The sequence below is a fragment of the Vitis vinifera genome, chromosome 4 (assembly GCF_030704535.1).
Source record: "Vitis vinifera cultivar Pinot Noir 40024 chromosome 4, ASM3070453v1".
In the NCBI taxonomy this organism is placed as follows: Eukaryota; Viridiplantae; Streptophyta; class Magnoliopsida; order Vitales; family Vitaceae; genus Vitis; species Vitis vinifera.
The window spans coordinates 3989672-4012963 of record NC_081808.1 but is presented as its reverse complement, the minus strand read 5'-3'; the positions used below and the strand labels follow the sequence as shown (position 1 = coordinate 4012963).

At 34.4% G+C, this 23292-nt stretch overlaps 3 protein-coding genes across 3 annotated transcripts; 1 reads left to right on the top strand and 2 right to left on the bottom strand.

Annotated features, from left to right (window-relative positions):
* Window positions 1–1270: 1270 nt before the first annotated feature.
* Window positions 1271–2384, bottom strand: LOC104878272 (uncharacterized). Its single transcript, XM_019218291.2, has 3 exons — window positions 1833–2384; window positions 1588–1734; window positions 1271–1494 (listed from the first exon to the last, which is right to left on the bottom strand). Exons 1-3 carry the CDS (start codon window positions 2256–2258, stop codon window positions 1279–1281), a joined length of 789 nt encoding a protein of 262 aa, XP_019073836.2. The 5' UTR covers window positions 2259–2384; the 3' UTR covers window positions 1271–1278.
* Window positions 2385–14623: 12239 nt separating this feature from the next.
* LOC100264715 (pentatricopeptide repeat-containing protein At2g20540-like) lies at window positions 14624–16606 on the top strand. Its single transcript, XM_002282045.5, has one exon. The coding sequence runs from the start codon at window positions 14835–14837 to the stop codon at window positions 16458–16460; it is 1626 nt and encodes a 541-aa protein (XP_002282081.2). The 5' UTR covers window positions 14624–14834; the 3' UTR covers window positions 16461–16606.
* An 81-nt stretch (window positions 16607–16687) lies between these two features.
* On the bottom strand, window positions 16688–22887 carry LOC100264664 (uncharacterized). Its single transcript, XM_002284672.4, has 2 exons — window positions 22484–22887; window positions 16688–17586 (listed from the first exon to the last, which is right to left on the bottom strand). The coding sequence occupies exons 1-2, from the start codon at window positions 22653–22655 to the stop codon at window positions 16835–16837; spliced, it is 924 nt and encodes a 307-aa protein (XP_002284708.1). The 5' UTR covers window positions 22656–22887; the 3' UTR covers window positions 16688–16834.
* Between the last annotated feature and the right edge of the window lie 405 nt (window positions 22888–23292).

The window sequence follows — 23292 nt, the reverse complement described above, 5'->3', positions numbered from 1 at the left end:
CATTTGCTAATAATAAAACATAATACGAACATTAGTATATTGTACTTAATACGTAAGTAAACAAGAAGAGAAATATGAGCTTACTGAAAATGTCGTGGGAAGATAGCATCTTATACTTGTAATGCCTATAAATTGCCTTTGAAAATAATTTAGCTTTGAGGCTTCTAGATTTATTACCTGTTGTTAAACAATAACTTCAATAAATTAATTTAATTAATTTAGCACGCAATTGAAATAAATGAAGTAGGTACTTACAACATCCATCAAATTTTGTTTAAGGCGTAAGCACTCAAAATCTCCACGAACTCCATGTTCATGATCAAAGTCAACAAGAAGCTCACTAAAATAATAATATGTTAAAACATTCTTTACTAAGTTGGAAGCATATGAAGGCTAAAATTGTAACAAGACATCTATTAATATTCTAGACACTACAAACCTTTTTGACAATGCTTTATTGAAAACATAATCAGCAACAAGAGATTAAAGTACATTGAATGATTGACCATCCACCACGTCTTCACGAATGGACATGGGGATTGACTAAATCGAAAACAGGACATAATTATTACCTATATATGTTGAGTATCTAAAATAAGAACATGATATTAAACTATTTGTATTAAACCTCTGATGCTTGACGTTTTCCCATCTTCCTTAAAATGTGTACAAATGGGGAGACCTTGAATTTACTTGGTTTCCTCTCCCTTGATGTACGTGTTTTCATGACATGATCGGGATAACCACATAGTGCTCGTAATGGTTCCTAATATGGAAAATACCATTAATATACATCTATTTACTATGTAATGGTTAAGTAGTTGTAAAGAAAATATTTTTTTCTTTTGTATGATACATACCTTTCCATAATCTCTTCTACTCCTTTTGATTGGAAGTGGTAAAATATCTACATTTTCGTCTAGAATGATATGCACTTTAATTGATGTAGCACATGCATCTTCATTCTTTCCATTCAAGTCCTCAGTGCATAACTTCTCAATTGACAAAATGCGAACATAATGTTCATTTCCATTCTTATTATCCTTATCTTCCAAGCTTCTCTCGCATGAGAGAATGTCATTCTTCGTTCCCTCCTCGTGCATTCTCAAAGGTTTTCCGCTTGATCCAACGAAGAGACCTTTCAATGTAGTATATTTCTCCTCAAATTCAGTCAAAAAATTTTCACACCTACTACTTGCACCATGACACAAATCAATTAGATGTGTCTTTTAATTGTTTAAAGGTTTTATCCATCTCCATTAAGCTCCAACCGTGTTCCTAGTGATATATAGGAACTTCATTAATAACATAATAATACAAGGGTTCACTACTAATATTGATACTCACGATGAATGTTGTAAAACGTACTCGTTTAATAGCATCTTTATTTGGATTGATTTCAAATTTCTGCTCCTCATCATTCTCCTTCTCCATTGTCATCACATTTCTATCAACACAATCCCTTATCTCATTTTGTATCACCCATATTTTGACCTACAATATATTCATCAAAATATAACACGTATCAAATTAAAAATCACTAAAAACTTAAACCAATATTAAAAGACTTTTGAAACTATAACTTACATTGTCATTTGCATATCCATCGACTTTTTTCAATCTTCGTTTCATGCCCAGTACTTCATCATCTCCCCAAGCAGTAATCCGAGGACAAGGTCGAGTATATAATGGTAGAAATTTCTCTTCGAACAATATATGCTCGTGGTAGAATAACTGCGATTATATTTGACATACATATATAGTTAGTTAACAAATTTTATTATAACAAATTCAAAATTCACTATGATTTCGATTAATTACAAGGACATTACCATTAAAAACAATAAGCAACCGCAAACCCCACTTTGTTGTTTCATCTTAAACTCTTCAATCCCATGCACAAGATAAGACAACACAAATTCAGCCCAATTCATCTTCTTTATTGAATCGATGTCTTCCACAAGATGTAAGAAAGAACGTTTCACAAAAAGCTTCATTGTTGGGCACAATAATGCACCCAACACAAATAATACAAAACAAACTTTGAAATCGTTTCCACCTTCTTTATCCTCCCTAATTTGATTTTCTAACATCACTAATGGCAATCGCCCCTTTTTATCACAATATTTTTTACATAAATCATTGTTATGGCTAACATCTTTGTTCATGCCAATCTTCAACCCTCTTACCCTCAATCCCATAATAAATTCAACATCAACAAAGGATAATTTGATACAAGTATTATACAACTCTAACATATAAGTGTTCGGGTTGAAACTATTTATCAACCAAAGACATAACCCATGATCAATTTTCCTACATCGAAGTTGCAAGAGGCTACCAAAACCTATTTCTTCTATGGCTACTCTTTGCTTTGGTTCTAATTCTTCAATAACTCTAATCACTCGTTCGGGTGAGCATCGAATCTGAAGATATAACTGAAAAAATACACAAACATCAAACATGTTTAAATTAATATAATTTCCAACAAATACATAAGTAATGAAATTAAATATTCATTACAAAAAAAATTACCTTTGGAACCACACCCTTTTGAAGTGAATATTGTTTTGGACTTTCTTTGGACTTTGCCATGAAATCTTCTTTTTCCACTTTTGAAAGTTCATTCCACTTCTTGCCCAATTTTTTCCTCAACTACATTAATTGGTCACATACTTTAAATTCTAATTTTAAAATGTAATTATATTAGACACAACAATATTACTCCTTACATCATCATTTATCTTAACTCCTTTATCCTACTCTTTGATCATGGCCAATTGATCGTTACTACAAAACAATTTCAAACAAATTTAACTATAACAACCACAAAAAAATACATTGAAAAACATATTCTTTTACATGTTTCTATTTTTCCTTACTAGTAATGTATCCAAGCTCCAATAGGCCTCTTTGGATTTCGAACAACTTCAACAACATTGCGTTCACTCCTATAAATTAAATCAAATCATTTAATTCAATTTTTATAATATGATTTCAAATATAATAAATCAAACATACTTTCACCACCACTACAAAATCCTCCCTAAATCTATGTACATTTTAAATGGTCACAAAATTAGCATATCAAAATATAAAATATGAAGAAAATACAAGGGTTATGGATAGGAGGGGGGAGCGGGAATATCGTACTCTTTACTTCAAAACCCAAAAAAAATCCCAAATATGAAAACTAAATATGGACATAATCAGAGGGGATACGAAAAAAGCCAGAACTCGAAAAGATGCACCCCAAAACAACTACAATATCTCACCCGAAAACACCCAATAACACAAAAACATCCAACAATACACGAAGACAACTTAAAGCACCTAAAAATAACAGCCGATGGAGATGAGCAGAAAACACAAGTACCTAGAAAAGAGCCGAGTATGGAGAGGAGAGGAAAAGAGAGGAAAATATCGGGAAACTCGGTAAAAAAGGGAGAAAACAGAAACTCGACTGAAGATTAATGGTGAGAGGGGTCTCTATCTTCTTCTTCAGTGCTTTCTTTCCCCGATTTCTTCATTGTCTCGTATTTGCCTCTTAGGTTTCTTTCGAAGATAGGATTTCCTTTTTTTTTCTGGAGTAGACTCTGGTTTTTAGGTTGGTTTTAAGTTTATTCCGGAGTTGTTTGAGGTGGGTTTTGGAAGATGATGAGATTTTGAGTGAAGATTGAGAGAGGGTTGTGAGTGTGGAGGCGGACTGGTGATAAATTTGGCACTGGACACTCCTTGAATGAAAAGAGGAAAAAAGAGGAAACTCGACCAGGCTGTATTAGAGCACGGGGACACAACTGACTATGGAAGAGAAGACACAGCCAACCATGGAGGAGAATACGCTCGGCTATGGAGGAGAATAGAGGGGGAAAACGAGAAAAGAAGGGCTGAGAGGGGGAGAGAACAGGTAGAAAATGAGGAAAGAGAAGGAACAAACGGGAAAATGGGTTGAGAGGGGGAGACAACAGGTAGCAACAGGTAGCCAGTTTTTCTTTTTTCATTTTTTCTTTTTCTTTTGAATGGTTGAGATTTAATATCTTTCATCCAACGGCTACAAAAAATCTGAGGCATGGTACCTCCCTCAGCACCATAGAATTTTCTTTTGTTTTTTTATTCTATGGTGGACCGTATGGTTCCACCGGCTCATCTCATCATTTGTGCCTCTGCTTCGAATTATATGGAATAAAAAAAAGCCCATGCTTGGGCCTCTTTTGACAAAGCCCACAACCATTTGGGGCTGAGTCTTAAGCCCACAAGATGGGGTGATGCATATGCCCTTCTTATAGGCATCCTTATTCCTCTCAAAATCCCATGTGGGATTGCAAACTATATCAATGAAAAAAAATTATCAAATCCACCAAGAATTGAACCTCAGGTCAGGACACCACACGGGGCTACACGTCTTTTGTACTTAAATATGGCAAACAAAATAATATATATTGGATTAAAAATTTTTATAATATTAAATAAAAACAATATAATATTTTTTTAAATTAAAAATTAGTTTAAATTTTCATTTTTAATATATTCACATTTAAATATTATACACATTTCATTTAATAAAATTTAAAATATTAATATGATTTAATTTGATAATATCAAAGATATAAAATAATATTATTGATATTTAATTTATTCATATATATTTTAAATTTTTTATAATTATTTTTAATTTTAATAATATATAGATTACATATTTATGATGTCACCGGTTTGACCGCGGTCCAACTAGTGAACCGTGAATAATAACTTTTCCAATTTGATAACTAGTTCGATTTTGAAAACATTCGTCCTCACTTTCTTTATCAAAGAATTGGAAAATGTATTCAATTTCCATATTCCTTTCCAAACATTCTATTGGTAATGGGGAACACAAAACAAAATAGTACATGGAGGACTGTTATACCTTGTAACATTCCTAAAGATAGGACATTAACACCTCAAACATCAACATGTTACCTATTCAATGCTCACTTACATGTCGGACGCCATTCTCAGCCTCATTGTTCTCTTTTCTTTCATTTTGTTAACAAAAGTCACTACAAGAAAATAGGCTTTTAGGGACAATATATTTTGTCATTGAAAATAAGAATTTCATCTCCAAAAACATTTCCTGACAAAAAATATTTCATATCATGTTCGTCTAAAAATATCCCAACAAAAAATCTCATTTCGCCACCTAAAGTTTTCTCCAACAAAATTCAAATTTTGTCACTCAAGCTTTTTGCCAATAAAATATTTCATTGGTAAAAGTAAAAAGTTTTATCATTGAAAATAGACATAATTTGTCCCAAAAGTCTTTAGCAATTTTCTATGACAAATTCATTTTGTTTACAAAACATAATATCTAAATTTTGTAGAACAAAATTAACATTGAAAATTATTCTTAATCCCTAAAATAAAAATTCATATTAAATCTCAAATAAGCCCAAATAAAGCTTAATCAATCCATAAAAAATCAAACATTACCTAGGTTGTAATCCAAGGTACCAACCACGAGTCGTCGACAGACTATGGCATTGCGAGATCTAATCATGCGTGGAGTGTGGTTGCCGGTTGTGCCATGGATGAAGTCTTGGCCATGGTGCCGGATTGGTCTATGACAAGGATAAGTATCCTTGATTGTTGTCATGGGTGGATCTATGTGTTAGAAATGTCGAGATTAAGAAAGGAGGACACACAAATGTGGGAAGAAGAGAGAATGTAAAAGAGGGGCAAAAGAAATGAGAGAGAGATGTTTGGAGGTTGATAAAATGAGAGTAAATAGAGAGATATGGGTGTTTGGGATTAAGAAAATTGAGAGAGATGGGTGTTTGGGGGTTGAGAAAATAGTAATGTTTTCATAATTGGACTGGTCATTAAATTTGAAAAAGTTATCGGTTCACAATTCATTGGTTGGACCGGTGGTCGAACCGGTGATACCATAAATATATATTTTTATATATTATTAAAATTTTAAAAATTAATAAATAAAACTAATAAATTTTATCTAAATTTTAACAATATTTACTTTGCTTATTGAGTTTTTTCACAAAGTTTTTTACCTATAGATGTCAATTAACCCAATAATTTCAATAAATTAAAATTTCAATGTGTAATAAATAAAATAAAAATAAAAAATTTAAATATTAAATATATCATTACAATTATAATCAACAAAAAATTAAGAAATTAAATATTAAGATATTAAATATAAAACATAAAAATTAAATTTAAAAAAAAAAAATCGTAAGAACCAGGGGATTTTGGGAGAGGAGAAGAGAAAGAATGGGGGAATTTTGCAATTGGGCTTGGGGGCGCATCGGTTTAAGTGGCCAACGTCTGGGCTTTTGGGCGACAGGGATTTTGGGAGAGGTGAAGAGGGGGGATAGGGGAATTTTGCAGCTAGGCTCGAGGGTGCACCGCGTGTGAGGGGTTGAGTGGTCGACGATAGGGTTTTTCGACAACGGGGATTTTGGGAAAGGTGAGGAAGGGGGATGAGGGAGTTTTGAAGTTGGGCTCGGGAGCGTGACGCGAGGGAAGGGGGGTTGGGTGAGGGGATTGAGTGGTCGGCAACATGGCTTTTCGACGATGGGGCTTTGTAGTGTTTCGGGAGGAGTGTTGCCGAGGGTGCTGCCAGTGAGATGACGCTCCAGTGGTCGGCAACAATGGGAACAACCGTATGGATGCTGGGAGGAAAAAAAAATTGAACTAGACGGTTCATTCAATTCGTTGGTCGAACCCCTGGTTCATCCAATCCGATTCCGATCGATCACTTTCCTGTCCAATACGCCAGACCGGACCAGATCGGAACCCTGACCGACCGATCAGGTCTGATTTTTAAAATCATGGAAAATAGAGAGAAAATGGGCTTTGGGGAGATAAGAAAAGGAAAGTGGGAGAGGCCACAAAAGAGGAAAAAGAAGTGTGAAGGAAGTGGGAATAGAGGCTCAAGTGTTTTTAGCTCTTTTCGTTTTTCGAAATGAAAATGGAAAAAAGGAATATGAGATGAAAGGTTAGGATGAAATCTCATAGAATGGGAAAAAGGGAAGATGTAATCTTTCACATCTTCAATTATTATTATTATTCTTTTATCATCATTATTTACATAAAATAACAAAAATAATATATCATATTATGAATATTAATTACTAAAAACCCGGGTATTAAGAAGTGGTTGAGTGAATGGAAAGTAGTTGGGGCCAAAAGTGTTCCAATTTCCTGCGAATGCGTGCCATCTCCCTCATGAAACTTTTCTTTCCCACTTTCAAACTACTACTATGCTCTAAAAAAACCCCATCAATTCTGTTGAATACTTGGTTGTCATCAGTTACCAACCATGGTCTCATTAAGAACAATATCTGCTGAATCTCCTATCCAAGTCCCCCCTTCTCTCCGCTGGAACTTCTCTTGCTCTCTCTCTCTCTGTAACCCTTAAACTTCCTCAACAGCATAATAAGCCTTGGTGGGGAATCCCTTGCTTCTTGGGTTTGGACATCAATTATGACCGAGGCACGATTGGGAACATAGTCATGGAACAGTCCATGAATATCCAGGTCCTTCTCCCGTAGGTTTGGTCTATACCGTATCAACCAACCACATGTTGTTTGGCATTTATTTTCTTGAACACGGAGTGGATTGTATTATGTAATTTATATTTAGTCATAAAATATTATAAAAAAATATTTTTTTTATGTATTGAAAATTATACATATAACATCATTTTGAGATATTTACGCTTAAATTTTTTTATCTACCCAGTGTTTGATGAGATATAAGATATCCAAAAATAGTTAGGGCCTGTTTGTTTAGTGTTTTCAAGAACTGTTTTCTGTTCTTGAAAACAAAAAACACCAAAAACTTGTTTGGTTGAGAGAGTCATTTTTGTTTTTGTTGTTCCCCGTGTTCTCAAAATGGCACTGTTTAGAGAACAACAAAATGTTGTTTTCCCCGTTTTTTTACTGTTTACAGAACAAAATTAAACAACAAAAAAACCATCTGTTCTCCGTGTTTTTTTTTTCTTCCCGCTCTCATCTCTTCTCCAGCACAGTCGCGTCGCCTCTTCTCCAACACAGTCGCGACATCTCCAGTAGCAAGAAACGAAGGTAATTTCCACATATGTTGAAGTTATTTTTTATAGATCTAGTAAAATAGGCTTTTTTTGGCAATATTTGTTGAGGGAAATGTTAGATCTAGGTAAAGAGATATCAGTTATGTTATTCGAATGAGATTTGAGCTTCTTCTTTTTTTTATTACCTGCTGTTAGTTTCTTTTTTTCCCGTTTATATTTTCCTATTTTGATGCTGAGAAAAGTGGGAAACGAGAATGAAAATAGAATGAGATCTGAGCTTTTTTTTATCACCTGTTGTTAGTTTTTCTTTTTCCGTTTATATTTTCCTGTTTGGATGCTGAGAAAAATGGGGAACGAGAATGAAAATAGAAAAAACAATTCCTGATTTTTTCCCGTTTTGATTTTTCTTGAGTTGTTCTGTTAAAAAAAACCAAAAACCTTACTTAAAGACATGGAAATCAAACGAGAAAATCCAGGCTTGACGGCTAAAATACCTCAAGGAAAATGGAAAAAATGAAGAAAATCAGAAGAAGATGAGGTGTTGAATCACCAAGAACCCTTTCTCTCTGTAGATCTGCTCTTCCTCTCTCTCATCCAGACTCCAAAGCCCGGTTAACCTCTACTCTTTGCTTCTTCCCTTCTTCCCATCTCCCGATTTCATGAAAGCAAAAATAATTAAAAAATTATAATAAAGTAAAAAATAAAAATAAAAAATAAAATCAAAATTATTAAATTATTTTCTATATACTACTTCAAACTTATTTTAATTTTTTCATATGATTATATAATTTAAAATATATAAATTTTAATTAATTTTAATGGTATATTTTTGTAATAAATCAAACATTAAAAAATTAATTTTTTAACATTATTGAAATCAAAATTATTGAAATCAAACGGTCAAAGGGGAATATCCATCAGCATATTTTGAGGGCTAGGTCAGTCTTGAACTCGGACTCTGCACTGATTAGCTCTTGGATGTTACTCATCTATTTTCTTGGGGTGGTGGAGAATAAGTGGAAAGAAATGTGACCATCTCCTTACTTGCATTTATTTTGATGTCTTATTTATTTTATTTAGATTAGTTATAAATATTAAATTAATTCTTTTTAAAAAAATTTATCTCATCTTAATAGAATATACTATATTTTTTAATAAAATTAAATATTAAATCAATAAAAAATAATAAAAATGATTTTATCATGTTTGATTTATTTTAAAAAAATATAAAAAAATGTTTTAATTTTAAAATTAATCAAATATAAAATTAATCAAACTTACTTTTCTTTCTTTTTTTTTTCCCCAATTTTTGTTTCAAATTTTATAAAAACTAAAAAAAAAAAGTCTTTAAAATCTAATTAATATCAAATCTATTTTTATTTTTATTTATTTTTCTTTCATATTTTTATACACTACACTATACGTCAACAATCTTAATTCTCATTTAAACATAGCCTTAAGTTCTATTGGTGGTTTTAAAAGTTGTCTCCTTGATTCGTGCCCAATTGGTGTGCCAGCTGATTCATGTCCAGCTGGTGCTCCTTGATTGAGGGAGTAATCAACAAAATTTATAACCTATTACACCATATACTAGGGTAGCAAAGACAAAGCTACTATAGTATAGTGGCTCTAGGATCGTTCACTGGGAAGGGTTTCCAAATTACAAATGATACCAATTCAAAGTGAATTGGTAGTGTTTCATATGAAGGTTAGCTTAAGAAATAAAACTCAAACCTTGATTGGTAAAGATTTAGATTCAAACTAACTAACAAAACAAGTAATGGGAATAACTTAGGAAGAAAAGCATTCCTTGGAGAGTTAGGTTCACTGGGGTGGTTCCTCATGCAAAAGACATAGCTTCGGTCAGATGGTTCATTTCCTCGCATTAGAGATTCAACATATAGTCAATTCTCTAACCGGTGTTGTACAGATTCATCCTTTAATTAGATTTCACTTTAATTCTCTCACTGATGCAACTTGCAATGGTTTAAGTCTCTCACTAAGCCGTAACCATTCAAGGTGATCTTTAACCTTGGACTTCCCTTCTCAAGCTCGCAAGAGATAACTAATGGATGTCTCCTTGGAGTCCAAAAGCTTACCAAGTGTTGGCAATTCCAGAAAATCCTACCCTAAAGTCACCTCCCAGAGGCTCGCAAGGGGTAAACTAGTGCATTTCCATGGTTGGAAATCACTTGCCTTACCAAGTGTTGGCCCAGGTGACTCTAAGGTGTTTTAAGTTAACTAAAAACATAGAAATCACTAAAGGATTTCACTTCCTCTTCATTAATAGCTAAAACCACAAAGCTTTGCATTCTTGCACTTGGAACCTTCCCCGGCAACCTTAGCTCCAAGGAATTAGAGGTTTAGTTACTCATTCTCTAGGGAAAACTCCTCAGAGAGTTCATAACTTAGTAAGAAAATAAAAATACAAAGTGAGAAGATAAGGCAATACAAAGAACTGAACTTTACTTGCTTACCCAAAACTTTACAAAAGGATCTCCTCTCTGAGAACAGGCTCCTGAGAGGCACTTATATGAACACAATATAAAACTAATTATTACATTGATATTTTCTCTTTTTACTAACTTAAAAGCTAAGGAATCTTGTAATTGGTGGCTTACAAGGAGTATTTTGGGATTTAGACAACAAAAATCTAATATAAAATATCTCCAAATGTCGGTAGCAAATATCGGGGTGCTTCAGGAACCATTTCGCAAGAGAAAATGGTGTCTGCGAGATTTCGCAGGCACTCAAGAAGGACTGCGAAATCACTTCGCAACAACAAGTTATTCTCGCAGGGCTGCGAAGTTGGCTTCCACCTTGAGGTTCTCAGCTTCCAGCTTGCGGCATATATCGGGGACCTTCAGAAGGAAATACACCCTACTGTACAAAAAGGCTGCGGAATCACTTCGCAGCGAAAGGGTGATTTCGCAACACTTTGGAAAATGCTTCCTTCAGCTAGGAGTGATTGGCTTGCAAAGGCTGCAACTTCTTCGTTTCAACTCTAAATTGCACACCGTTTGAAGCATTGGATTGTTGACTTCCTGAGCTTTGAAATGGTATATAGAATGCATCAATTGGACCTCATAAAGTGCTCCAAAAGTGGCTGCTACGACTGTCATCAAGAATATGCTTCTTGGCAGATTCTCTTTACTTTTTCTCTTTGCATTCCGGATTCACTCTTGGCAAATGACTTCCAAACTTTGTCCAAGATTCCTCAACACTCTCCTCAATCTTGAATTGCTTTGGTGATCAAATTACTAACAAAAACACCAAAACTTACACAAAGTGATTAAAATTGCTTTCAAAGGTCCTTAACATGCCAATTGAGTTAAAAGGCCAAAACTACTACTCAAAAGCATTTAAAATGATTAATTATAAGCTATCAAATAGCACTTTTTGAGTAGTAATCACTCTTCATAGAGTTCTTATTTGTGATGGGATTGTACAGATGACAACTGAGATAACAGATGTTGAGGATGCAGGAACATGGAGAGGTAATATAGAGAAAATCTTTATTGACATTGTGGTAAATGAAGTTAATAAAGGTAACATGGATAGTGGTACATTTAGTACCAACACATGGAGAAGGATCTTACTTGAGGTCAATAGTCAAGGGAAAAGAAATTTCAACTTGAAACAGCTTAAACAAAAGTTTAATAAACTACGTGCAATGCACCGTGAGTTCTCTGATCTTTTAAAGCATACTGGATTTGGTTGGGATGCTGAAACTAACACAGTGCATGCTCTAGAGGAAACCCGGCAAAATTACATTCGGGTAAAAATAACTTTTAAACTAATTACTTTTTAATTTAAATATTTGGTAAACACTAAGAGTGAATTATTTTTTTTCCTTCTATTAGGCACACCCAAATGCAAAAAGATTCCGCTCAAAGGGATGCCCAAACTACAACTTGCTGGGATTGATCTTTAATCCATCAACAGCAACCAATGCCCTCCACTACTCTTCCACCCAAGATCCACCAAACACTGATGATGAAGATGAGATGGATGACAATTTGGAACATGGTGGAGTGCATGTGGATGTAGATACTGAGATCCCTGATGATCCTCCACAACCAGAAATGGCAGGAATAACCACCCGTTCTGGAAAGCGTGTAACTGATTCTCTATTAAAGCGTAGAGGTAAGAAAGAATCCAGATTAAGTCAAATGGGAGATGCTTTGAAAGCTTGGGTTGAGGCATCAAAGGCTAGAACAGAAACATCTCGAGCTAGAATTGAGGCATTATTGGCTAGAGTGGACAGATATAAGAGTGGAACTAGTAGTGAAGCTACTAGTGGAGGTACCACTGATTTTAGCATAACAAGGTGCATGGCAACCTTACAAACCATTGAATTGTTAGATAATGACAAATATTTAAAAGTTGTTGAGAAATTCACAATGCCGGAGTGGAGAGAGATATTTATGAATATGCCTGATGAGAGGAAAATGGCATGGCTTTATAGACTTTAAATGTGAATGTTTGGATGCATAACTATTATGATGACATTGTAATATGTACTATTTATCTTTTGGTTAGAATCTTTTACCATGCTCTTTAGTTTGTCATTGTATGGATGTTATTTATGGTTATGAAACTTATATTATAACTACTTTAACATTCATTTCGTGTTATTTTATATTGTGAGTTCATTTGTTTTATGTAGTAACCAATGGATGATAATAGCACAAGCAGTGGTTCACTATATGAGTCAACTTCATCTTCTGAAGAGGGTGATGATTTAGATGAAATTTTTATTGCTCACATTATGAATGGGTATGAGAAAATATTTTTATGCAAGACACCTCAAAGGACATCAATGTTAAGTGGTGCACAATTTGTAAGAGATATGATAGAAGGTCATCCTCAGACATGCTATGAACTATTTCGAATGGATAAAGAAACATTTATGAACCTTTATGATCATCTTAAGAGACATGAAAACTTACAGGATACACGATTTGTCACAGTTGAAGAGGCATTGGCTATGTTCTTACTAATCGTAGGACATAATGTGAGAATGAGGGTTGTAGCAGACCGTTTTCAACACTCCACAGAGACTATCGCTCGACACTTTAAAGAAGTTAGACGTGCATTATGTCGACTTGGCAAAATTCTCATATGTCCTAACAATATGACCAATGAGGTGTCTTCATATGTTGCTAGTAATCCTAAATATTTTCCATGGTTTAAGGTAAGAGTTTATAAAAAATATTTATAAATGTGAATTTCATGACGATTATTTAATTTATTTCCTTAATAATAATAAATGTTTGTTGTTGTAGGATTGTATTGGTGCAATTGATGGCACTCATATTAGTGCATGGGTCCCAGCTGATAGACAAACCAGTTTTAGAGGTAGAAAAACAGTTATAACACAAAATGTTATGTGTGCATGTAATTTTGACATGATGTTTACATTTGTTTATGCTGGTTGGGAAGGAACAGCAAACGATGCACGTGTCTTTTTAGATGCATTGACTAGACCAGAAGTCAATTTTCCTTGGCCAAGTGAAGGAAAATATTATGTAGTTGATTCTGGTTATCCTTGTATATCTGGATTTTTGCCACCATATCGAGGTGAGCGATATCATTTACAAGAATATTGGGGTAGACATAATCAACCTATCAGATATAAAGAACTTTTTAATTATAGACATTCATCTCTTCGGAATATTATTGAAAGATGTTTTGGTGTTTTAAAGACCCGATTTCCAATATTAAGGATGATGCCTTGTTATAAGCCAAGTAGGCAACCATCAATTGTTGTTGCATGTTGTACCCTTCATAATTGGATTCGTCTATCAACTCGGAATGATCAATTGTTTAGAGAATATGAGGTAGAAGACCTTTCAATCGAAGGTGAAGAAGAGAGCACAAGTAGCAGAAACCATTCAATTGATTTATCATATGAGAGTGCAGCAGCTATGGCAGCTTGTAAAGATCAAATTGCTGAAGTGATGTGGGCAAATTATATTAATGTCAATCATGACTTATCTTATTTTTAATTTTAAATATTTGTCAACACTTTAGTGTTTTGTTAGAATTTATATATATTTGTTAACTTAACTAGTTCTCATTAGTGTTATGTGATGTTTGTTTTAATTTCTAATGATTAAATATTGCTTATAAATTTAATTTATAATTGTAAAAGTAGGATGGACAAAAGACCCATGTGAAATACATACATCATATTTTATTTTATTTTTAATAATTTATCAACTTATATAAAAAATTTTAAATTAATTAATTTTTAAAATTTAAATGAAATGTGTATTTAAAAATATTTATAAATTTATAATATAAAGTTACTTGAAGAAAATATTTTATTAATTGGAAAAAAAAAAAAAACATCTTTCAAACATGTTTTTTTATTAACTAAGTCAAACATGTTTTTTTTGTTTTTGAGAACAAAAACTGTTTTTCAAAATTCAATTCCCAAACACAATTTTTTTTCTAAAAACACCAAAAATTGTTCTTAAAATCTGTTCTCAAAAATTATTTTCCAGAACAGTTTTCAAAAACAACAACCAGGCCCTTATATTTCAATTTTCCAAAACAGCGGTCTTCCAACATCATGTTCTCAATCACCCTTTTAATCAAATGCCCAAAGTGCTTGATTCCTTCTTGAGTTTTCCTTTGAAGGTTCAAAGTTGAAGGCTGTCAGAAACCCCAGAATGGAGTATAACCATTTGAAAACACTGTCAGAAACTTTGTGACCATGATAACCTCAAGAACTTGACAGTATTCAGACTGGAACTCACTGGCCACATGATCATCAATGGCCAGGAAGCTCAGGGCCTTGAAAATCAGAGAAATGGAAGATATTTTTGTACCCATCTTGAAAAACTGCCCCAACATAGTAGAATTGAAGAAAATCCATGCCCACATAGTCAAGTTTTCACTCTCACAAAGTAGCTTTTTGGTGACAAAAATGGTGGATGTGTGTAATCACCATGCAGAAACAGAGTATGCGAATTTGTTATTCAAAAGGGTGGCTGACCCAAATGCTTTCTTGTACAATGCAATGATCAGAGCTTATAAGCATAACAAAGTTTACGTCCTAGCAATCACTGTTTACAAGCAAATGCTAGGACACTCCCATGGTGAAAACCCCATTTTTCCTGACAAATTCACCTTCCCATTTGTTGTTAAATCATGTGCGGGGCTTATGTGTTATGATCTGGGAAAGCAAGTTCATGGGCATGTGTTCAAATTTGGGCAAAAGTCCAATACAGTCGTTGAAAATTCACTTGTGGAAATGTATGTAAAATGTGATAGCTTGGATGATGCCCATAAGGTGTTTGAGGAAATGACTGAAAGAGATGCAGTTTCTTGGAATACCCTCATTTCAGGGCATGTTAGATTAGGGCAGATGAGAAGGGCAAGAGCTATCTTTGAGGAGATGCAGGACAAGACCATTTTTTCTTGGACAGCTATCGTTTCCGGGTATGCTCGAATTGGGTGCTATGCAGATGCATTGGAATTTTTCCGGAGAATGCAAATGGTGGGTATTGAGCCTGATGAGATCAGTCTTGTTTCTGTTTTACCAGCTTGTGCCCAGCTGGGAGCTCTTGAGTTAGGGAAATGGATACATTTTTATGCAGATAAAGCCGGGTTTTTGCGCAACATTTGTGTTTGTAATGCTTTGATCGAAATGTATGCAAAATGTGGAAGTATAGATGAAGGGCGTCGCTTGTTTGATCAGATGAATGAGAGGGATGTGATATCTTGGAGTACGATGATAGTAGGGCTAGCAAATCATGGAAGAGCTCATGAAGCTATTGAATTGTTTCAAGAAATGCAGAAGGCAAAGATTGAACCCAACATCATCACCTTTGTCGGTCTTTTATCAGCTTGTGCCCATGCTGGCCTTTTGAATGAGGGATTGAGGTACTTCGAGTCCATGAAAAGGGATTACAATATAGAACCAGGGGTTGAGCATTATGGTTGTTTGGTCAATCTTCTTGGTCTTTCTGGGCGCCTTGATCAGGCTCTTGAACTCATAAAGAAGATGCCAATGAAGCCGGATTCGGCTATTTGGGGTTCGTTATTGAGTTCCTGCAGAAGTCACAGCAATCTCGAGATTGCAGTCATTGCAATGGAGCATCTGCTAGAGCTTGAACCAGCCGATACAGGGAACTATGTCTTGCTTTCAAATCTTTATGCAGACTTGGGAAAGTGGGATGGTGTATCGAGGATGAGGAAACTCATGAGAAGTAAGAGCATGAAGAAGACACCAGGGTGCAGTTCAATTGAGGTGGACAATATGGTTCAAGAATTTGCATCAGGTGATGATTCAAAACCATTTTCCAAAGCTATATATAGGGTACTAAAGCTGCTGGTTATGCATCAGAGAAGAATGGATGATGATATCATCGAAATTATGGTTCATGACATAAGTTAGTTCTGTTTTAAAATCAAGACAGTCTGGTGGGATGAAATGCTATCTATATCCACCAGCATGATTGTTTCTGGGCAATTTCATTAACTGTGGCTCATATACCCAGAGCCCGCAATGGCTCTAAATAACAAGCATAACGTGCTTCGTAACCGAAGGGGTTCTCGCATTACCCTGCCTGTGACATTATCCCCAGCATCTGACCTCTACTAAACTACACTGTGCCTGCTATATGCTAAACAATTTCTTTTGTTAACTCATGAAATATACCATGCTAAAATATCAAATTCAGCAACTGAAGGGGAAAAAATTACATTCCAGGAAGAGTTAAACAAGTTCACCGAACTGGTAAATCTGTAAAAGCAAAATCAGAAGTGCATTTATAAGCTGAATAAGTTTCCCAGACAGAGGCCACAAATGACAACTATTGCATAGAAACTGCAATCCATGAAAACTGAATCGACCACCTTCTGCAACAACAAACTTGCCTCCAAAGCCCTACTTACTTGGTCAGCCCAACCATTTCCGCTTTCCAAAGGAGCCTTATTTACTACTTTCCCTGCCCTATTTGAACCTCCTTGCTTATCAGAAAGAAGCCGTGCAAGCACCACCGTTAGATTGGCCAGCAAAAGTAGATACAGTGGCCTGGTGGCTGTGATGCTCTTTATGATGTTGCTGCCCAACCCAGGAAATCCTAAATTTGATAGAACTACTAAGAGGGCTGCTGCCACTGAACACAGAATACGGGTGCTCTCTGAAGCTGCAACAGCAGAACTTATTTGAGCTGGCGTGAAAAATCTATGCTGATGGGTATGTGGTTCAGATTGTTGGTGTGTGTCAGCAGTAGAGACAAATGAGGTTTGAATGGTTGACGAGCCCACAGGTAACTCCTTTATGTGATTGGTTTCCAAAGCAGGAGCTTTTGAGGTTTCATGGAGTCCCAAATCCGGAGCTTCTGAGGTTTCATCGAGCCCCAAAGCAGGAGCTTTTGAGGCTTCATTGCTAGTGTCAGGATGGCGTAAGTGAGGTTCTACTCCACTTCCACCATTATAGGCATTTATATGGCCAGTTTCAGTGCTGGAATCACTTTTTGACAACGTGGAACAAAAGCTATCCTTGCCATGGGGAGGCACTGCAGCATGAATAGGACACTGAGCAACATGCAAAAATAGGATTTCCAATTTGCAACAAGCCATAAAAGCAATAATAAGAACTCTTTCTTTATCTCAACAAGCAATAAAAAAATCCTGCTATTTTAGTATATAAAATGTACAATCTTCCTCTCTTACCTTGTGGTTCTTGAATCATAAGATCCATATCCATGGCCAGATAAATCAATTGTTAGTGTGTATATTCTTGGAAAATAATAATTATAAGTTACTCAATAAGACTTAAGAGTGAAATATTGAAGAAACCAATGAGTTTGGATATTTTCAACCAAAAAATGAAGTTCAACAAATGGGCCAAATTCTTAACATGTTGGGTTTTTTCTTTGCTGTTTTTGTTTGGAACATGCGGTGAGCTACTAAACTACTAGTATCCATTTTGCAGTGACTCAGATATATTGCAGGTTGATAAGCTAACTAGAAAACCATAAGAAATAAACATATATTGATACTTCCAATTTTCTAACACATACACAAGGTGATAAATGTATTACAAGTATATTTTTAGAAAAGGGCCAATCGAACGGACATTTACTATCGATAAGATGGGAAACTTAATTTCAGTCATTTTTATAATATTTTCTTCATTGTCACTTGTCAATCTCTCAATGAAGAAAACAGAAGGCCACATCATCTAGATTCCATTAGTAACACATTTCTGTGATGGACTGTTATTAAGAAATATGTTGTTTTAGCAACTATCAGCCTAACGGCAACTTACAGTATGAGCTGAAATCAGCCAACTTAACAAATTAAATCCTTTAGTTTCATTTGGATAGCAGAAAATGGCAAGCAAATGTGAAAGGAAAAGCAAAGGGAAGGACATAGTTTTAAAAGACATGCCTAAGCTCAAGGCGCAACCACTCTCTAGTTATAGCACCTCGCTTGCCAAGACGTGCAACTTATTAAAAAGGTGCATCTTGTTGACTTTACTTTTCCTTTTTAAACACTTTTATTCTTGAAATTTGTAATTGTATATTAAAATTTATATAATTTCATTACTTTTTTATTGAATGTTTCTTTTAAATATTTGGAATCTTAATTTTTTTTAACTTATAGGACTAGATTTTGAATCATATTTTCTAAAATTGATATGCATCCTAGATCACATTTCACTTTACTCAGGCGTGTGCCTTGTGCCTAAACTATAGGAGACAAACTTTTGAACCTTAGGTATGCCTTATTCACGCGTTTAGCTTGTCTTGGGTGAATACTATATTTAAGGGCCTTCTTATTCTTGTCTTCATCTGATGTAGTATTGATTGGGATTGACAAGAATAGAACTCAAGAAAAATCAATGAAAGAAATAATTGAGCTCAGGACCTGAAGCTTAGGCAAAGGATGGAGAACCATTCAGCTACACACATTTTGATGCTTAGCGTGGCAAACAAAAAAACTATATTCTTTTCTAAGAAATTTTATAATATTAAATAAAAATAATATAATTTTAAAAAAAAAATTATAAAATTAAATTCATTTTTAATCTATTCACATTTAAATATTATACATATTTCATTTAATAGAATTTAAAATATTAATATGTTTATACTTATGCATGATTTAATTTGATAGTATCAAAGATAAAAAAAAATAGATATTATTGATTTTTAATTTATTTAAAAATATTAAATTTTAATAATAAATAAATTATATATTAATGATGTCATCAATTCGATTGCAATTCAACCACTGGTCCGACCATTCGTGAATCAATAGCTTTTTTGTTTCAATGACCGATCCAATTCTTAAAACAATGTTGCCATCTGCCTTCTAATTATAAAAATAAATAAAAACAATAAGCAAAAGAACAATTTATTAAAAACATAACAAGTATATAAAGGTTGTCAAAGAGCAAAAAACAGGAAAAAAAAACACATTAGTGCAACCCCACCTACTCCACAAAATCAAGCAATGATAAGCAAGCCACTCCCTAGCAAAATCTAGACTCAAGAAAGAACATCCACATAAAAGAATAAAAAATAAAAATAAAAATAAAAAGCCCACACCATCCTAACAATGCATCTTTCATCGTAAAAGGCAAAACTCAAAAAATAATAATAATAATAATAGGTGTCAAAGACTATAAGATACACCTCAATGAAGAAGGATATGATTGGCGGACTTCTCATTGCTCTCGCACAAGCAACACCAATTAGCTATAACCTCACCTCCCCTCTTTAACTAGTCCAATATCATAATTTTCTCCAAACCACCTCCTACACAAAAGAAAACCACCTTTGGAGGAGCCCAAGAATGACAAACTTCTTTAAATTAAACTAGGATCTTCAAAAACTAGCGCCAAAGAATTAAAATAGGATCTTAGAGATAACATCTCATCCTCATTCAATTTATAAACTAACTGATTTCACAACTCTTTGCGTTATCGTATCTTGGATCTACTTAAAGAAAGCGTCCACCATTTCTACCTCCAATCTTGAACATTTTCGAGAAAATAAGGGCTCCAATGCCAATCATCTCCCACCTCCTCCCAAACTTCCACTATTGAAACATCCTTAAAATTTTAAGCATCTTTAAAGGATCATATAAGTGATAGTCATGGTAGAGCTAAAAATTATTTGATAAAGCCATGAGAGGGTCGAATTTTAGAAGAGAGAAAAAATAACTAAATTAGAAACTACAAACAATGACAAATTATAATTTTATTATTATGAATTTTATGGTTTTCTTATTATTCAATTTTTATGTGATTTTATTAGTATTTTCTTTATTTGTTGAATTTTATCTATTTTATAAGTGGTGCATATCTACAGCTCACTTCTCCGTCTAGGATAGTGAACTCCATGAAGTTTTGTCCATAGTTCTCGAGGCTTGAGATAAGGTGACCCACTTTCCCCATAGCTCTTCATCTTCTCTATGGAAGCAATCTTTTGTAATTTGAATAGAGCAAAGGAATGGGGCTTCATCACAAGTTTCACAATTAGTGGAAGAGGAGATGAGGAAATGGAGGTGCCCTATACTAATGACAATCTTATCCTCTATGATGCCAATCAAGAACATTTAGAGCATTTGAGCAGGTCTTTCATGCAGTTTGAGGCAATTTTGGGTTTAAAAATCAATTTGGAGAATAGTAAGTTCATCCCAATTGGACGAGAGAAAGGAGTAGGAAATGTGGAGGACCTAGCTATTGTCTTTTGTATACAACCTGTGTACCTTGGTCTATAATTTTTAATTATAAATATATTTTTTTTGTTTACTTATCCAAAAAAGCAAAATCCTCTCCTCTCTCCCCTCTCTCACTCTAGTGTTATATCTTCTGCAACTACAACAACCATACTGAAGCTATGTCCAACAACTAAAAGCTACTCGATCTCTTCAGCATCACCACCACCAAAACATGATAACAGCAACTATAATGAAGTCATTATCAATGATTGAAAGCTAATCAACCTCATTACCATCACCAAAACTAAAACCCCATGCCCCTTCTCTTACTCCCACCAAAACCAGTCAAACTCTTCCTCATCGTCTTCTTCTTCATGGGGTACCATTCAAAAGCAAGATTTCTCCAACCACTCTGGTTCCACATGCCACAAACCTAGGCTTGTGCAAACTAGGAAAAGAGAGAAAAAGGAGTGTGGTTTGAACGGAGTGGGCAAGATAGAGGTGATTCAGATACAGGTTGGGAAAGTGAGGTTTGAGAAGGAAAATATCAAATATATTCAAAGATTGCTAGAGTGATGGTAGTAGCCAGTAGAAAGCTATCGATGATTCTTGTCAATAGGAAACCATGGAAACAGTGTTGAACGAATTCATCTCAAAGACAGAGAAGGCATCTTCACAGATCAAAGTTTCCCCTTTTTTCTCTAACTTTCCTCACCCTTTTTATGGTAAAAAAGAAAGACAAAAATTTGGAATCCCCTACCTAGTGTTTTATTTTCCCCACCCTTTTTTGGTATATGATAAACAATGAGAAGTCATTCTCCTTTGTTTTCTTTCACTTTCTCATCGGTTCATGAGATCCAAATGCACTTTAAGCTCCATTTAGGAAAATTTTAAAAATTGGAAGAAATCCTAAACTTTCTTGTTTGGTTGCAAACTTCGCCCACTACATACTCTATTTGGAAAGGGAATAGCATTAGAGAGAAATGGTTAAACTCAAACTTTAAAATAAAAAATAAATAAAGAAATAAAAATTACCTCATTTCTTTCCTTTTTTTCAATCCCATTTCTCTAATTATCCTAAGACTCCATTTGGATCTTGGAAACTATGAGGAAAAGGAAAAAAAAAAAAGATCTTGGTTCTGATGAACAATATGAAGGAAAATAAAACATAAAATCGTATAAAAATTAATAAAACTCCAGATTCTTTGTTACATTGAAAAGAAAGAACAAAGTTAGATAAATAGTAAAGAAAAAATTCACTGGACTCAAACTCATGTTTTAATTTCCTACGTTTTTCATTTACTCTCCTTTTATCTCTGTCACTTTTTCCTTCCTCCACTATTTCCAAGATTCAAATGAAGTCTAAGGGTTGCATTCTGGTTTACAGTATACAGATTTTGCTAAATTTTATCATCGAATTTTCCCGTGAATTTCTTCTACAATCCCATATAATTTCCCTAAAATTTCACATTTGAGTCACAGAATAAGTGGAAAATCACAAGCACTATTCTCTAGGTTCTAAATCCTTTAACACGTGCACATATCTAACAGTAACACAATCTTTTCCTCCTTTCTAGTTACAAAAATTGGGGAAAAATCAGAGCCGTTTTGTTGCTTCAAGGCCATTCCAAGCATCCGGTTGGAAGCAACAAAATCAGATCTGGCCGCAAACACCAACAATCAATCTTTTTTTTTCCGGGAACAATTTACAGGGGAAATAAAGGGAAGAAAAGGAGGTACCGGAGCTTGGACTAGGGAGAGGATATCGGGGATCTTGATCGGATGGTCGTGGTGATGAGGCGGGCGACGATGAAGGAGATGGCAGGGTTTGGATGCGACCGGTGATGAGAGCTAAACGGTCGGACCCTCTCTCCAAAATACGACGTCGTCTGGCTTCTCTGCTGGATTCCATAATTCAATTTTGCTGTCGAAACGCTAACCTCGTACACAGTTTCAGGACTCCTATGCCTTTGTGAGATCACCGTTTTGCCTAAAATAGAGCTTTGGGCTTCTAGAAGAAAATCCAAACTTCCTAGCGGCCCAACATTTGTGGACAGAACTCTGAACGTGCAATATGGGTCAGGAAGCTGCGTGCCGGGGCTGAACGGACCCGCACCTGATGCTCTCATTTTCTACCCGTGGGTGGGGTTCAAATTTCACTAACTCAATTCGAATTAAGAAACAACCGATCGTGAGTCAACCTGACTTCTAACTCAAATCGTCTAACCCAATTCAATCCAATTGACTTGAATTAGTTTATTAAATTAGATTAAGTGATATTTGTTTTTTACCTGAATAAAAAAATTAAAATATTTAATTTTTTTGTATTCAACTAAACATAATCTATTGATATCAACCGACATAATTAAAGTTAATATATTATGGGTAAATTTAATTTAGTTATACGGATTGATATTTACATATTATTTTTAGTTAAATAAAAAAAATTAAATATTTTGACTATTTCTATTCGTCCAAAAAACAAATATCATCTTAATTATAATTTAAAAATCATCCACAACATTTTTTAAAAACTCTTTTTCTATTTG

Coding starts and splice junctions, on each gene's coding strand:
- LOC104878272 (XM_019218291.2), bottom strand. CDS start 2,258: ATGTTAGAGTTGTATAATACTTGTATCAAATTATCCTTTGTTGATGTT. Junction 1,735..1,832: donor GTTGCTTATTGTTTTTAATG/GTAATGTCCTTG, acceptor ATATAATCGCAG/TTATTCTACCACGAGCATAT. Junction 1,495..1,587: donor ATGGATATGCAAATGACAAT/GTAAGTTATAGT, acceptor AATATATTGTAG/GTCAAAATATGGGTGATACA.
- LOC100264715 (XM_002282045.5), top strand. CDS start 14,835: ATGGCCAGGAAGCTCAGGGCCTTGAAAATCAGAGAAATGGAAGATATT.
- LOC100264664 (XM_002284672.4), bottom strand. CDS start 22,655: ATGGAATCCAGCAGAGAAGCCAGACGACGTCGTATTTTGGAGAGAGGG. Junction 17,587..22,483: donor TCTCCCTAGTCCAAGCTCCG/GTACCTCCTTTT, acceptor TTCATGCTGCAG/TGCCTCCCCATGGCAAGGAT.